The 18,256-nt window shown below is 39.2% G+C and overlaps 1 protein-coding gene and 1 long non-coding RNA gene across 2 annotated transcripts; both read right to left on the bottom strand.

Annotated features, from left to right (window-relative positions):
- Positions 1 to 104: 104 nt before the first annotated feature.
- Positions 105 to 1,772, bottom strand: LOC309703934. Its single transcript, XR_014276089.1, has 3 exons — positions 1,555 to 1,772; positions 689 to 853; positions 105 to 611 (listed from the first exon to the last, which is right to left on the bottom strand). It is a non-coding gene; the product is annotated as an uncharacterized lncRNA (long non-coding RNA).
- Positions 1,773 to 8,684: 6,912 nt separating this feature from the next.
- On the bottom strand, positions 8,685 to 17,046 carry vbp1 (von Hippel-Lindau binding protein 1). The gene is made up of 6 exons (XM_082528970.1): positions 16,921 to 17,046; positions 13,668 to 13,792; positions 13,343 to 13,409; positions 11,171 to 11,269; positions 10,885 to 11,023; positions 8,685 to 9,526 (listed from the first exon to the last, which is right to left on the bottom strand). Exons 1-6 carry the CDS (start codon positions 16,999 to 17,001, stop codon positions 9,450 to 9,452), a joined length of 588 nt encoding a protein of 195 aa, XP_082385096.1. The 5' UTR covers positions 17,002 to 17,046; the 3' UTR covers positions 8,685 to 9,449.
- Positions 17,047 to 18,256: the final 1,210 nt, after the last annotated feature.

Raw genomic sequence — 18,256 nt, 5'->3', positions numbered from 1 at the left:
ATATTAATGGTTTATTGTCATTTTGTAGTATACCAAAAGACAAAAAGGCATTTTAACCCTCAGCACAACATCACTACTAATAAATGTCACATATTAGTGTTTTAAACAGTAATAATTAAATATATTTGCTATACTATAAATAAATATATATAAATACTATAGCTACAGATAACACAACAAATAATACATGTATTGTTTAATTAATAAAACATCAGAAAGTGATAAAACACATTAGAAATAGCAATAGCTTCATAACAGACCAATAAATCAACACATTTTCATCAGCAGATGTTTGCATGTTCAGTAAAAACATTTCAACAAAAAGTTTATGATTAAAATGATCAATGAACTTCAGCCTTACGCTATGTAATGTACGTTTCATGTTGTACTCATGGTCCTTTGTTAGTCCAGTTTAGGATAATGTCGCTGACGTATGTTTCATATCAAATATATGTCATATCAAAACAAGCCCACACCTGCAGTTGTTTCAGTTTTTCACTGGTGTTTCCTGTCAGCTGGTCAACCTCACTCAGGCGGACATCCATATCAGCCAACCAAACGACAAGTTCCTCCCTTTGTGCTTCAAACCCCTCCCACTCTGAGACAAGGAGCTGAAAGAGAGAGAAAAGAGTCAATTATAAAGAAGAGAGAAAAGTGAAACCCTCCTCAGAAGGTCTGACTCGCATACCTGCAGTTGACCTGTGATGGACTCCAGTTTGGCGTTCACGTCATCCCTCGTCGATGCCAACAGCCGAGTCTGCAGGGTGCCCTGGAAGAGCTGAGTTAATGTTCGACTCCTCCTGGTCAGGCTCTCCAGCTGGATGAGCTGAGGTCTCCCCTCTCACCGCTGCCTCTGAACACAGAAACACAAATTGCATCTGAAGCAGGAGGTGCAGATTTTTTTTGCTATTCTTTTCTAAATCCAGGCTAGATCACATGGAGGTATTTGGAAAACTTTTTTGGCCAGTGGACGACTGTTGTCTTGCAGAAAGTCAAATCAAACATATGCGATACACAATCAATTCACAAGAACACATTATAAAAAATAAGTCCAGTTCTTGCCTGATTTCAAGTGAAATCTGCATCAAAACAGGGTGACAGAAGTAAAACGAGAGCACAAAGCTTCACTTTGTACAAGCCTGCTATTAAAGTTCTCCTCTATGCAGAGGACTTTCCTGTTTTCAAGGCACAACTTGGATCTGCTGTACGAACCTTATGGATACACACTAAATGAAACAATAGTGTGCATGACTCCAGATTCTGATCCCTCATCCTAATATGGTCCCAACATAGCAACAGCAATAATGCAAATGCTGAGGCTTCAAAATACAAAGTCCATAAATCAATGGCTGACGTGGGTTTTATCATAAGGGTGATAAATATACAGATTTCAGTCTGTCTTAGAGATTTGATGTTCATTTACCTGCAGATGCACTATACGTACCTGCTCCATGGTTTTTCACAACATTTTGCACATCACTATTTAATACAGGAAGTAGGTGAACTAAAACAAGTCATCGTTCTTTGTGAGAGGACCATATTAATGAAACAAACCTCAATGACATCATAGGGATCCCTAAAGATGCTCCTGCTGCTTCTCTTCCTCCTCATCCTAAGCTTCCTTCTCCTTGTCCTCGCCTTCCATCCAATTGTAATTCAACCTAATTGTGTTTCTCCCCCTCCTCTTCCTCATTTTGTTGGAGCTGTGAACACAATTAATGTGAATCTGGATTAATTTGTGCAAACAAGAAAAATCTACAGCTTTTTGGTCAGAGGTGATTTAAGCCGGGTAGAGTAGATTTATGTGTTGATGCTACCTGCTTCAGCTCTGGCTGCTGAGTGATATTTACACCCTGGCTGGATTACAAACTTTAACCATGTGCTGAACTTTGGCCCAGCGTTGATACCTCTTGTTAGTATAACGACCTCTTCTTAGCTTGTATGTATGATGGTGGATAAATGAAATATACAAAGAAAATTTAACTATATTACAAAAGAGCATCTATCTTGGAAACATCAAATGACTGGAGCATAACTTGTCAACTAGTCCTAAAATAAGTTATGCAGGGACAGTCAAAGACACACCTCATGTCACATTTCTATTCATTTCTATATAATTAGACTAGACAATAAAGAGTTATCTAATCTAATTATTCATTCAAAACACTTATGCATAGCTGTATTTTATACAGCTCATACAGAATTCAAAGTACAGGTTCATGTGAGTATTTAATGTACGGCTCAGATCTACAGAGTTTCAGAGTTTCTAGAGCAGACACAGACCTCACGCCACAACAGGCTTCAGGCGCCATTTTAGTGACTTTAACAATATATTAAATTTTAATTTCGGTCTAGCTGACATTAGGTTATGTACGCAGCACGCAATTGAACCACATATTTTAGAAGCCAAGGGTTCAAATTAGCTGGGAGCAGCTTCACTTAATTATAACAGTGGTTTTGTTAGGAAAACAGTTGGATACTAAATTGCGCTGACATCAACGGCTAACGTATCTAGCTAATCGCTACTGTTAGCACAACATTAACAGCAAGCTACAATGACGACTAACAAAAACAAAACAGTAATAAGGTTTTAATGAAAATGTTTTACCTTTTCCAACATTCCCAGAATCCAGAGCTTCAAAGTCCAGCAGGTACTGAAGACTGTTATCCGTTTCGCTGTCACCGTCAGTGAGAAAGTTTTTCTCCCCGAAAGGTCAAGGCCCGCCGCTCGCGCACTCTGTCTGCGCATGCGCATCCCAACGACTGACCCCCTCCGTCCGCTCCCGGGAGGTTATAGTATGACGTGTTCTGACGTCACTCCCTCTCTCCCTGTCATTTATTTGGCTCGAAACACATATTAACAAATTGCTCAGTGATGAACAACTACTCAGATCATTTACCGAAGCAGTGTGCTTTGTCAAAACGAAGTGTGTGTTCATTACACTGACATTCTGTTCTGCAATTGTTATTTACTTGTATTTTATAATTTGACTTTACATACTGCTGGGTGGTTTGTAAAGTTTACAATAACTAGTATTATCATTATGCTATATTTTCAAAAATATATAATAATCTCAAAAGTAATGCCTTGGAGTAGAAAATAGTAATGCTTTATTAAAATTTAAAACTAAAGTACAGTATTTGAATGTGTGTATTGTGTCTACTGTTTGCAAATATTTCTAACTTTTATTTGAATATTCAGTTTCCTACCATCTTCTCTTAAAAGGTAATTGCAAGGTATCCCGCCCTCCCCCTTCGCACACACATGCACACAAAGAAAACACACAGTATAATTCACAGCCTCGTTATAGTGAATAAATATTTATGCCATTTACACCATCAAACTTAGATTGCTAAGGATGAAGAACCTTTTGTTCTTTAAAGAACCATTTGTAATAGCTGAAGAACCATCCACAAAACAAAAAGGTTCTTTGACGTATGATGGTTCTTTAAAGAACCATGAAGACATCTGAAGAACCATTTAAGAACCATAATTTTTCTGAGTGTAGGGCTGGTGTTTTCTGCAGTTTCTCTGAGCATTGCACGGTTGTCCACTCCTGAATGATTGTGGGAACTCTTTAATGTTTTGCATTTGTGAATAACATTTCTCACTGCAGAATGATGAACTTCAAACAGTTTGGAAGTGGCCCTAAAAGCTTCCCCAGACTGATGGGCAGCAACATTTGCTTTTTTAAAAGATCATTATTGACGCGTTTCATTGTCAGGAATAATGCTCCAGACCAGCAAACTGCTGAAACATCTGCGTTTTTAAAGTGTATTTAATTTAGCAGCACTTACCCTCTCAACTCCTATAGAGGGAGTGAAGAGTTGTTAAATACTTTAATAATACTATTTGTGATTACACCATGTAATGTGTCATCTGTTTTCATTCATCTTTTGGAACTTGGAAAGCCTTACCTGCCTTGTCTTGTGGATGAGGCAGGTAAGGCTTTATGTCACGACACACAAAACCTTAGAACTGAAAGAGGCAGCATTGTAGGCACTGGTAAATGATATTACACAGCAGTGTAAGCTACTGGTTTATATACAGACAGAAAACAAAGACTCCCTCATATATTTAATTGCGGTTTCGTCCACCATCTACTGCTCTCAGTCCTGTACTTTGAGAAGTGTAAACAATTTATGTGAGAACTTATTTATTCCAACTAAACAGTGACGTGAAATATTTTTATTGTTGTAAGCAGACTGCATGTTATCAGCTCTGTTTCTTTTCCATTAAATCTTAAGTGCTTCAGTGCAGATAGGGGCGGATCTAGAGATATTAGGGTGGCATGAGGGTGGCAAAGAAATCAAATGGGGTGGCAAAATCGAAGCCTTTTTTTTCATACACATATGCAGGTGGTTATATATGGTTAAAATAATTCAAATGCAGTAAGCATACACGTTTTTCATGTAAATAAAGTCTATAACTTAATTATGGTCTGTAGCCCACATAATTAAACACTTCAGTTACATAAAACATGTGAGTTTTGATGCTATGTACTGTATAGCCTGTATGATAAATAAATATGTAGCCCAATAAGTATAAAATCCAGAAAGCTACACAACATGGGGCGGTTCATTTACAAACGCAAGTCTAACTTAAGTTTTACACTGTTTTTTGCTAGAAAACAATCACATTGTTACATGCTTAAAGTACACAAAATGTCAGAAAGCTGCACTGTCATGAACAAAAATTTAAACCTAATTTTTCCACGATTTGTTGAATTAACTCAGTGGTTCCCAAACTTTTTTTGCTTGGCCCCCTTTGTTTTACAAGAAAAATGTTCGCACCCCCCCTCGCGCGCGCACGCACAAACACATCCTCCAACCACACACACCCATATTTTGCTCCATTGCGGTTTATTTCACACCTCAATCATTTAGTAAACAATTAAGCAAATACAAGTAATCTGCAATAAATTACAGGTAGTAATAAAATAAACTACTAACTCTTTTATGCTACGTCCGCACCTACACGGGTATTTTTGTTTCGTCCACACATAGACGGCGTTTCGAATCACCGAAAACTGAGATTTTTAAAACTCCTTTTTTGCGTTTACTGTGGACGAGGAGGTATGTCCCTTTTTTCACGTCATGCTGTGCGCCACGTTATTGTTTAGATGAGATGAATTGCAGAATGGCAGATAGAGACAAAATACTGTTAATCTGACTATCTTCAGGTTTTACATGCTTACATATAAACACGCAGTTACTGTCCCTTCATTTACAAAGGCAGAGGCATCACGGTGTGATTATTTTACATGTAGTTGTTTTTTTTCCTGCGTAATAATATTCAACATTGCTATCAATACATGTTTCAAACCCTCTGCAAAATGGGTTCAAAAACATAAACAGCTGTGGGATACTGTTTGTCTGTGATTTGAACCGGGGGACAAATCGTGGCAGGATCAGCCTGTTGTTATTTGTATCCCACTGTAACTTTACTGTATAAAGAGCTAAAATCTCCAAAATGTCAGGAGTAGTTAGTTATTATAACAAGTGTTTGTGAACTAAAAATCAAGAATGTGGGATACTGTTTGTCCGTGATTTGAAGAACCCAGCCCGTGCTCCCGACGAAGGGAAAACCAATTCTGCAGGGGAGACCTACCTCGGCACCTGTCCAGGCAAAACCAAAGGGAAGATATGCTTCACCATATTTTCTATTCTTTGTCTTAGAATGAAGTTGGTTTGGAAACATATTCAGCGATGCTTCATTTCCTGCTTTGCGTTTGTGGAGGCGCCCCGTGCTAGCAGTGTCCAAGCGTTGTTGTTTTTGTTTTGTTTTTTCCTTTTCATACCGCACCCCCCTGCAATGGCTCAGCCCCCCCCTAGGGGGCTGGCCCCACACTTTGGGAAGGTCTGGATTAGGGGTGGGTTTTGATAATCGATTTATCGATTAAAATAGATTCTGGCTTGGATAACGTGATATCGACTCATTAAAATCCTGAATCGATTTTTTAATATAAATCTATTTTGCCCGAAACGCCAGAATCTCAGGTTAAACCTCACAAAATTTTGACCACCGCCAAACAGCTAAAACAGTAAATGAGAGCAGGTACACAGATTCTGCACAAACATGTAAACACAAAGCGCGGACCCGCGGATCAGAATCAGTGAGATGTCGCCTTTCTCTCCCAACGGCACGGACACGGTCGGGGCTGAAAGCCAACAGCTCGCTGATTCTGATGTTTCGGCGGGTCCGTGCTTTGTGTTTACGCCCTTCTTGCGCTGATTCTAAAGATGTTAGTTTCTCTCTCCAAACATTATTGACTGAACCAGCAGCAAAAGAAGATCCAAACTACGCTTCACAAAAACATCATCATGAATTCCCTCTGACTTTTGCTGTTTTGCTTCCACCACACTTCATGCACAGCTCTCTCTCTCGCTTTCTCTGTGTACTTCAAGAACAGTTTCCCGTCTAAAAATCAGTTTTCTGCGTTATTCGCTTGCAAGTCTATCGTTGTTTGCAGCGCTGTCGGCCGCTGTTTTTTTCTTTTTACTTACTTCCGAAAAGAAAGCCTCATTTCTGCTGTTCAATAGGCTTCTGAACAAATTTAAACTTTTTAAAATTATGCAAAATTGCAAAATGCTTAGCTGTGTCTCTAATAAAACCTCTGTAACGTTGCTCTGCTTCACTTCAGCAGCATCAGGTAACGTTCATATGTTGATTAATGGGTTGGTTTCGTTTTTGATGTACTGCAGAATAGTTTTATAAAATCCCAGACCAGGAAAATCTCCTTCATGTTTTTCTGTTTTGTCCTCAGTTACTTTGACACAAAGGCATCTGCTGTGATGCTCACACCTTTGATAAAGTCTCGCAAGTGTCAGCTTTCTTTTTATAGATACAAAAATATGTAAATGTACTGATCTGAATTATAATATTACTGACTGTCTGAGGCAAAAATTTCCCAGATTCAAACAGAATCGAATCGTGGATCGAATCGATTCGGGACCTTGTGAATCGGATTCGAATCGATTCTAAAAATCAATAACGATACCCAGCCCTGGATTAACCCACTGAGGTCTGAAATTTTGACTCCTTTTGAGTTTACGTTTGTATTTCACCCTCAGATTGTTTAATTTTATTTTTTTCCCCTTGCCTTGTTTGGTATCTTTTCAGCTCAACTGAATTTAGTTGTTTTCACTGACATACTGCATTAGTATTACTATCTGAAATCACACAAAGAACTTAAAAATCCTAGTAGTATTTTTTTACTGTAAAAAGAAAAAAAAACAGACATGTTGAGTAAATTTTTATAACTTGAAATGCAAATATAAAATGTACATTTTGTAAACATATACAACTATTTATCTAAAAATGCAGCCAATACACCTGCTTTTTCATTTTGTACAACCATTTAAAAATATTACTAAAACTAAAATGAGAGAACAATCAGGTGTCACAATAAGATGCCCCGCAAACGATGTGTGCCAGTAAAAAAAAACGTTTTTCCACCAAAAGACAGAGGAGAGCAGCACAGGGATAAACCTGCAGGCCTGACAACAGGAGGTGTATCACTCTGCTGGTTTTCTACTTAGTGACAGTGTTTACGTTGCAAATGTGGCTCTGTGACATTCATTAGTGCCCTCACTGACACACAAAACAAAACAACGACTACACAACACACTAAGTATACACTCCACACTAAACGTTACAAATCTCTCTCTGTCTTGCTGCCGTTACCGTCACCCCCAAAACTCTCCCTCTTTCTAAACAACCAAATCCCACATGTTGACTTTTTTAAAAATTGGTCGACATGGTACATTTTTCCACCGATAGGAAAGAAGTGTCTTTTTTCCTTTCTTTACTGTTTTCACGCTGTCTTTACAAAACGCTTAAAACACACACACACAAAAATGTGATGACAGTATTTAGAAAAAAGCGTGGCTTATATATATTATCATAACTCTGGCTTTACTGGCCTGTAATTAAAATTTAAAAACTTTGAAGTCCGAACTTTCAATGTGGGCCGAAACAGAGACTCAGCGTGGCTGCAGCTTGTTGCTATGTCAGCTTAAAATAGTCATGTGATTCGGAGGTGCAGCCTGTCGGTGGACCACAGAGGGTTAATAACACTCACCTTCCTTCTATTTCCAGAGTTTAACATCCAACCACCTGTGTAAAAAGCGAAATTCCCATGGTGTTGTTCAAAATGTGCTCTGGCACAATCATAAACATCGGTTGCTACTGAAAACAAGAAAAAAGCCGGTCCTACCTGAACCATTTGTAAATGGTGGAGGGGGGGAACACTATGTAATATATTCAGTTTTAGTGTGGCAAGTGATCATTTTAGGGTGGCACTTGCCACCCCATGGCACCCTTCTAGATCCACCCCTGAGTGCAGATGCTACATTATTTTGGGGGAGGGGCTACTAATGCTGGTATATCAATGCAGGAAGTGTGAACACACTGAAAATCCATAAAACTCAATTTTCAACTAGTTTTTGTTCGAGTTCTTTCTTATAGGTTTATCGCATATTCAACATGCGCCCCATTTAAAAAGAGCTCTACTATTTGAGCAGCTATTTTGTACCTGAAGCTTCTTTTAACAGAAGCAGCTCACTATAATAGACTCACTCATTTGTTTCCCTGCATCGCTTCCTGTTGGCCTCCGTACATGTTTCACTGCACTTATTTACACACTTTCTTTCTCTGCTGAAAAAATACACACAGCACCAGGTCAAGGTCTCATCTCTTTGCCCAAGTGTTCTCCTTTTACTTCATTCATCGTTTAATGAATACAGTGAGAGACAAATAAATACAGACAGAACAGTGGTAAAAAGGAGGAGGAGGAGGAGGAGGAGATGGGTGAGTGTGGAAGGTCAAAGGACGGAGGAGGAGCAGTGGTGGGTGTGAAGCAGGACTACAGTCCAAACTAGTTTTATTGTGTTGTTCGTCTCCTGTGGAGATGATGGTTTTCCTACGAGCTTTATTCTACGCACAGCATGGTTTTAGAAACTTAAAGTCCTGCATGTGGATGTTGCTGAAGGAGGAACAAAAAAGAATAACTAAAAAAACAGGAGAGTCCGGTCAGTAAGGAGGGAAAATGCAAAGAGAAGATGATGTGAGAGAGCCCTCGCTCACAATCTGCCAAAAACAATCGAATAAAATGACAGGAACATACTCAAATCTTTAAAAAGAATACAAAAATTGCCTCGTTGCTTTTGTTAGTTTTTACTTGAAAAAATACTTTAAAAAGTAACAAATCAACAGAAAACAGTACTGGTGGAAGTTGGAGGCTGGCTGCATAGAGGGCACAGAAATCAACTCAAAGCCGCAGCTCGAGGAAAGATTTCCAACACGCCCTCTACGCGCCGAGCTCCGGGGTGAACATACATGTGAGTCTGGGGGACGGGGTTTGTTTTTTTTTAAAGTTTTTTTCTTTTTAGTACTGACTAAGGAGAGATATTTAGCAGAAGGTGGTGTGGACGCCGTCCCGTCGATATTAAGACTTGTCTGCTGATTTGAGGAGGTTTTCTTTGCTCCTTCTCTTCACGTCCCAGTTGTAGACTCGCGCCATATCTGGAGGGAGCAGCGAGTTAAGGCGCAACAGAGGGCTCGTCTGGATTGATGTTTTGATCTGGAGTCGTGAAATAGTTAACCAACATTACAAAACATTGTCACCCTTACCTGCTGTGTCAGGTCGACTGTAAACTGAGGAGATGAGAGGTACATCTTGCCCTCATTCGACTTCATGTAATTATTACCGCTTGGTTGGTTGCTCATTTTGAACAATATTATTTTGTAATATTTATCGCAGGCGTCCTCTATAACGGCGTTTAACTTCCACTCTATGAACTGTGGCTGATTGCCTTTGGCGAAGTCTGCAGAGATGCAGATCTAAACGTCTGTCGGCCGTGCACTTTACAGTGCAACATCAGGAACGTCCAGACGCACAGACTCACTATGATTGTGTCTCAGAGGCTGTGACTCTGGGACTGGCCCAGCACCAAACAGGGTTTTCCATCACTACAAGTAGCAGTAAACAGTCGTGTTGTACACTTCTGTTAGACCTCGAATAACCGGATACATTTTTTGGTCTGACTCACACAGCTGGAGCTTCCAGTCACACTCATGAGCTGATGATCTTCCTTCAAGTGTACTGAAGGTCATAACCAGAGACCCAGCTCTCATTATCCTCTCATTAAAGTTTGATAGAGAAATCAGTGAACCCAGTGAAGTGATGCTGGTGACCAGCAGGGACTTCCAGGGAGCGATTCATATGGGTTTACTCCCTTAAAGGATCATCTTGAAGGTTATTTTCAGTTTTTAATGGGCAAAACTGCAGTTTATCATCTATCATGGTCCACTTCATGCTGTGTTTCTTATCAACCAATATTTATTTTCCTTTTTTAAATCATTGGTTTATCACTCAAACAAGTTACTCAATGAATCGTCTGGTCTAAAAAACACCGGAGAGCAGTGCCTCATGCCTGAGCAGCCTAAGCTGTTTATTCAATTATCTTTGCAGCTCTGGTGTAACAAACAAATAAACCTCTGGGTTGATTTGTTTGTTACACTCCGTCTTAAGTCTGGACATTATTTTTTAAGTGAAAGCTGACAGAGGCAACTTACTTTCACTTTATGGTGAATGCACCTCAAGAATCGATGCTTTTTCTTCTAAACAGTGAATCATTTATACTCATTAGGTCATTTCCAAATAACAACTGAAATCCTGTGTGTAATAAGCTGCACTGAAACAACACCAGCAGTACAGTGTGAGGTCATGCCCTCCACTCACACAAATGGAAAACCAGTAGTTTGGCCACTAGATGTCGCTGTTTTTCACTGAAAAGTGAACCATATTTGCTTCAGAGAGCTTTGTCAGTGCCATCAGTGGTGTAACCTCCGCCTGGGCGGGCTACGCTGCGGAAGGATACTGACTTCAGTGGTGGTGAACTGGTCTCGCAGGAAGTCCAGATCCTCCTCGAGCGTCTCCAGGTTGCGAGACGCCGTGGAGAGGTTCTTCTCTAGCAGAGCCTGAGCTTCATCGATGTCGTACTCTAACATGACGTTTGCCTGTGAGGAGAAAACGTCAGGGTGGGAAGAAAACGCTAAGCTTCATCTAATTAACTCTTCTATGAATAAGGTCCACAAGACAGCCCTTTTTGATTCATTACTTTTTGGCTTTATCCTTGAAATAAAATGCTCACTGAGAATACTTACCCCTAACCATAGGCAGACTTTGTCAGTGGGTGGCACTGACGCCTTGCAGTAAACATTGTCAGCCAACAGGAAGTGTGTCTCCATTGGCTCTGTGGTTTCCTGAAGGAAAGCAAACCTGGTTAAAGGTGCTTCACTATCAATTTCTCTGCCACACACTTTAACTTTGGCCGACCTTCAAGCATCACCACCGCTTTGAACTCGACAATCTCACAGTTAAATGAAGAAGTCTCTGTGGTTTAGTCAGACAAACACTAAAAGATTTAGTTATTTCTGTGTTAAGTGGCCTGATTGATAATGTGATAAAATATTAAGTTATTGGCTCATTATTTAACCAAGTGTAATAAAATATGTGCAGATTGGTCCTTTAAAAAAAAAAAACAGTATTATTTTTTTAACAAGATACATTTTTATACACTGAATTACATAATTTTTGAACTGATGAAGTCATGTTTTAAACAGCTAAGATTTTGGCTTTGAAATTTACATAATCAATACCACGTTGGATCATTTGTAAACAGTAGAGCTGATGTGTGATGTAAGGATGTAAAGTGCAGTATGATTGCTTCAATCTTTAGTTTAACAATAATTAAAGTAACTTAGCCGTGTAATATTTCCAGCAGCTGCACAACATTGTCACACAGTAAAGCTAAAAATACTTTCTACATGGGACTTTTTGACTTGGATCAAGCGTTTTCACCAGCTGCTTAAAGCTCTGCTTTTCCACAAAGTTACAACATCAGTCATTTCCAGCCACTGCTTCCTCTGCCTTTTTCATATGGAGAGCAGTTAGCAACACTTGGTTGAGCCATTTGTTTATATATAGTATCTCCTTCTTTGTAACATGTCTGTACTCAATAGTATGATTTTGCATGAAGTGATGAAACATGTTTGTGGTTTCCACCTTCAGCAGCGACAGTTTTCTTGCGTACTCTGCACAGTATTGTGCTTTGTTTGAGGTTTCCACAGTTTTGTTGTACACATACAATAAAGGGCTATTCTATTTTATTCTATTGTTGAAGTAGATCTTTTTAAAATTTATATATGCTGACACTCAGTTCTCGTTTTCACTAGGGGACTTAAAAGCATTGCGTTGCTATAGCAACGATATCCTAGGATAATATTTTTGTATTGCATAAAAATCTATACTGTTGTTATCATGGACGATATGATGCGTCTCTGTAGATGATGGCATTTCTTCTGTCACGGCTTGAATTGTGTGTTGGTATTAAACGTACAGCCCTTAAATGGATACAGTCACATCTGCAACACGGGAGTTTCCTCTGTGTCCACACTTAGTTGTCGGGTACCTCAGGGTTCTGTGCTGGGGCCCACTATCTTCTTTCATTTCCACATCTCTATTCATTGCTTTGCAGATAACCTACAGCTATGTAGGTCATCGCCTATACAAACCAGCAGCTACGCTTCTATTCAGGCACTGGTGAACTGTCTCAGCTATACAATCATGGTTGGAGATAAACTTCATTAATCTGAACAAAAGCGAAACAGAAATTATTTTAATTGGACAGTCCAACCTGTAAGATGGGTATGACAGTGCCATTGGTCTCTTAACCTCTAACCTGTAAGGAACCTTGGTGTGATATTTGACATTTCTATTACCTCTCGTCTAGACTGTTGTAACTCTTATATGTTAGCTCTGATCAAACAAGCTGTACAAAATGCAGCAGCTCACTTTGATCGATCACATTACACCTGTACTAGCCGCCTTAAACCGGCTTCCAGTCGATTTCAGTATCCAGTTGCTTTAAGAGTCTCAGTGGATACAGAACTTTTAGCTGCCCATCATTTTTAAAAACCCATTTGTTCTCACTTGCTTTTGAGTCTAGTTGAGCAGAGTACTCCGTCTTTAATCATGCAAACGCAGTCTAATTTACTTGTTTTAGATTTTTTCTGTGTATACTTATTGTTGATTTTGCGACTGTTGTATACAGTGTACATTTTATATAAATTGTACAGCACTTTGGTCAACTGAGGTTGTTTAAAATGTGCTACAGAAATAACCTTTGACCTGACAGGCATCCCTATAAATGAATTCAAACCATTATTTGTTTGATTCACTTAACATCAAGTCAAATTACAACAGGCTCAACACATAATTACACTGGTGTCACACAATGGTAACATTTTAAAGTTGTTCACAACAACCGTACGCACCTTCTTCTTCTGCATGTGTCGTAGGATTTCTAGCGTTTGTCTGATTTGAGGGATCTGGTTTTTCAACCTGCGAGCAAAGAGATGTGATTTGGATGTTATTATGAAGCATGCGTGGAGTGTGTCCTTATTCTTCTAAATTCTGCTGATGCTCTCCTTTAAATAGCTCACTAAATGTCTTTAATATCTGTCCAAATCTTTGATTATCACTCAGAAATTATGTCCACCAGCTGATGATGTCCCATATTAACACCAAACTCTAATGACCTCTGTCAAACTCTGTATAAGCCAATAACAACAAGGTTAAGTGTTCCTTCACTGGTGTCACCTGAGTTTCTTCTGAGACAGGTTGAGCTCCATGTATTTATATTTCTGGTACTGTTCGTCCAGCCTCCTCAGCACCGCGTCCGCCGTCTCATTGCCGGGTTGCTTCATAAAAGAGTCGACATCCTCCTGAAAATCCAGGCAAGAGAGAAAGAAAGCATTAAGCAAGATTAACTAACAATGAACTAAACTATAACAATAAACCAGAAAGCAAATAGTTGAGCTGGTTTAGGCATCAGATTGGGATGCCTCATTAGCGAGGTGATTTGGGCACCAGCACACGCTGGAGAGATTATGTACTACCTCAATTCCAAAACAGTTGGGATGAGGGCAACAATAGTGGTACTAGAAAGTAGGGCTGGGCCATATTATACCGTTCACAGTAATACCGGTATAATGTTAGGCAACGATAGGAAAATGAAATATCGCGATAGAATGGGAGTAAAACGCGCATGCGCGGTGCCTTTGTTTTCATATGCACATGGCCGATTGTTGAGTGAAACAGATGAACCAGAATTGGTTTGTAAAAATGGTGCAACTTCCGTGATGTGGAACTGGTTTGGTGTTTGTCCGTCAGATACACAACAAAGCACATTTTTTTGCAGAACATGCAAGCGGCCGTTGTTATTGTCGTATTTGTCGGACTAAGATGCTCTTAAATCTGGGAGTAATCTGGGTCCTAAACTCCGTATGCTTCAGGTCAAACAACACTGCAGCATCACTGAGAGTTAAAAACTGTCTAAATTCTTTCATCTTTAATAAAACGATCAGCATTGCTGCTTTACCAGGTGTAACTATAAAGTTTAACTTCCAGGCATCCATGAAAACAAAAGTTATTACATTTAACGGAGTTAGAAGTTAGCAGGAAGCTAGCGGAAGTTAGCTCGCTAGTTTCGCTAGTTACCTAAGCATGATATAGCATGTTCTGACTGAGAGATTTCTGAAAAAAATCAAACGTACAGCTCTGCTATCACTTCCAACATAAATGAAGACAGGAAACTAAACAGCAGTGACGTTTGTAGGGTTACTGAAGTTGGGCTAGCTGGTATATAATGATGTGCTACGTGATCGCTAGCGACACAGCTATGTTAGCATAACATAAACAGTGAAGCTGGAGGACGAACACTAACACTTTTCCACTTATAAAAGTTAACGTGAAGGTTCTTCATGGTTAGAGACAAATGCAATCGCATGGCAGGATGCTGTAAACGGACCAAACTTCAGTCAGGAGAACAACTGAGATAATCCATCCACAATACGAGGTTAGTCATTAATATACTGCAACAACATGGGAATAGAGCAGCTGCCAGAGAATTCAACATTAATGAATCAATGGTACAGAAGTGGAGGAAGCAAGAAGAATGAGTTTAATAAAGTTTGATTTATCTGACTGCTTTGTTTCGCTTAATGTGCCTTATAATCCCGTGCACCTTATGGTCCGAAAAATGCATACTGCACACTGCAGTTTAATGTTGCAAAGCACCTCTTTTTAACTTCAGTGGATATTATACATGGTTATGCTCAGGATATGTCAGCCCATTTCTACTGGAAATGCCTTTTGGTTAAACTTTCAGCAAGGAATTTGCATTTGCACTGTTAAATTTTTATAAAGCTTTAATGTATATAAAAACCAGCTTCTTGTTTATGTGAAAATAAATGGAAGGTTGTCTTTTTGCACTAGTAATGTTGTGGAGTTGTATTTTGTCTCGCATCAATTATATCGTCGGTTATATCGTTATCGCAAATTTTCAAATATATATCGTGATAAATATTTTTGGCCATATTGCCCTGCTCTACTAGAAAGAAAGTTTTCCAACTAATTAGGTTTACTGGCAACACGTCAGTCACAAGATTGGGTATAAAAGAAGCATTTTGGAGAGGCAGATTTCCTCAGGGTTAAATACAGGCAGAGGCTCAACAGTCTACAAATTGCAGAATCATTTCAGAATAAATTTTTCGAACGGCATCTTCGTGCCACGTTTTCAGTAAGTTAATGTTAAGAAACTTATGACGTCAACTCTTCTGTAACAAAAAACATTGTACGTTATGGGAATAGCTGGTGATTTGGACGTCAATGAGGACAAATAAAAGGCAACTCTACAGAAAGAACAACATTATAACTTTAGAAATTACTTTATTACACTGTCAAGATGTTTAATAATCGGGGCCCATGTATCTTAAAGATCTCATAGTACCATATCTTTCAAATTAAAGGCCTCTTAGACTCTTACTGGTCAGAAACACTTCATTTCTTGACGAGGCTTTTATTGTCAAAGATCTGTTGGGACTTGCAACAGCTCAAACTGTTTCTACCATAAAAATCTGAAACAAACACATTTTAAAATCACATTTATAATATCTGTGAATCTGATGTTCAGCTTTTGATTAGAAATGTACATGTGCTCCTTACAGGTGAGTGAGGGATAGAGGGAGCAGAAACAGAGAGATTACACATCCAGGAAGCAAAGCTGGACGTGGTGGCTGACAGGTGGCGATGGAGACTACATTAATCTGCACTGTGCTCTGACATGCACATGCATGTAGGTATATGTGTGACTCAACCTGTAAGCGACAGACCAACTCTAGTTTTAATTGTATGTATTTGCTCAGCAAAGGCCAAAGGACATACATGAGTGAAGATTAGCAGTGAAATAAGTGATGAATTACTGAAAACGAATCACCTAAGGTGCTTCTAAGTAAATGAAGATCAATATTTTCTAGTTTCGGTGGAGCTTTGAACTGCTGACCTCATGAAACAAACACGTTGAAGACACGGCAGTGGGCCCTGTGATATAATGCCCATCCTAAAGGAGAAAAATAACCTGCAGATCACGTGACGCTTAACTTTCTGCTGTATTTGCAACTGTCAGGAGACAGGACACCTGAGAGCAGTAGCTCATACATGTTCGGACGTATTCACTATACACCTTAAATCTAAATGTGCTCATCTTACTGCCTGATTATGCACGGATGAGGCTAATGTCACCAAAGCAGCCTCCAGTTAGACTGATGTGTGGCTGGATGAACGGACCTAAAGCCTAAAGAGGAAACGAGGCATAGTGACAATAATGCAGTGATGTCCATAGATGGAAACGAGCTGCCGCCCAGCCTGCACACACAGCAGGATTATCTGTTAGCTTAGCTGTTAGCCAGCATGCTGCACCCGCACACCGGAAGCTACAGCTACAAGTGTGTCTTCAGCGGAGTAATAACAAGTCAAACCAGCGACACAGCGAGAAATGTCCGGGTTTACCCACCACAAAAACCGCTTCTGGGATACCGAGGTGCTTTCTCTTTGTCGCCCCTACGGCATTGCTGTTGTCTATGATCGCTGCCATCTTGGAGAGAGGATACTCCTTCCTTCCTGACGTACGAGCATGCGTACAACCGTCTTAAGCGGGGAAACAAGACTGTTGCTTCTAGTGGTCGCAGGCTGCAACTGGAGTAACACAAAAGGCTCACCGAGTATTTTTGAATCAAGAACCCTTTATTATCACACATAATAATGATACATTATTGATGATTTATAATAGTGTTAGTAACATGGCTACAGCATTCAAGACACATATAAATTCAACCAACTAAACAAAACATAATTACAGTACTGTGAAAAAAGTGTAGTCATCCCTCATTTCTCTATATATTACTTCCAAGGAAACAGACTTTCTTCTAATTTTTAAAGTGCTCTTGAGCAACAGTTTTCAAGGCTTTCTGAGTTATTCTCTGGAAATTGGCTGCTTTTTCATTTATTTTCAATCCAGCCCTTCAACCAGACCATTTCCAGTGGAATGCTTTTGATTTTTTTATTTGATAAGCCACATAACACTGGTATGAATTATTCAAGCAAAAATACATCTATATATAGAGTTTTGCACGTTTTAATTAAATGATTCTATCTTCCATTTCTCACACAAAATTTAAAAAAGAAGGGATGGCCAAAGACTTTTGCGCAGTAATGCACATCTCAGAACACTCATGAAATAAAACCACGGAAAAGGGAAGAGTAGGTTAACTCAAGCAATCATGCAATGTAAATTCATTATGCAATAAAACCAAGAATTAAAAAGAAATGCTTTTTTCACTAACATAGACAAAAATATTTGAAGCTTCAGTTAATATGCAGGTTTGATGTGAAATGCGTCCTGGTAAAACACGGATGAAATTTATCAGTCACTTCAAAACATCTCAGATAAATTGGTTTGAATTTAACTTTGTGAGAGACAAAGAACAATTCATTATGGGCAAGGAAGGTTAAGGAAGATATATTTCCATATTCGTTTTTCATGATGCAAACCACAGGGAAATATAACTTCCTTACCTTGAAAATCACTTCACTTGACCTCAATTCAAAGCAAATGTTAAATTTCATATTTGACTGTAATATTTCTCTGAAGGCACCAACAGAGCTCGTCTTCTTTGGAAAATCATCAGAGAAATAAGTCATCAAACAAGAGAGATTATGAACCACAACAGAAAGCAAGCAGTCACACAGATATCATGTGAAAAGTAAAGATTAAATGAATCACATCAGTTTTACAGGCCGTAAGCCGCCTTTATCCAGCTATTGAAACAAACAGTGTGAACTATGGAGTA

The sequence above is a fragment of the Aulonocara stuartgranti genome, assembly GCF_965226115.1.
Source record: "Aulonocara stuartgranti genome assembly, chromosome: 3".
NCBI classification, from domain to species: Eukaryota; Metazoa; Chordata; class Actinopteri; order Cichliformes; family Cichlidae; genus Aulonocara; species Aulonocara stuartgranti.
Note: the sequence above shows the minus strand (reverse complement) of the source record. Positions and strands in the feature narration are given on the sequence as shown.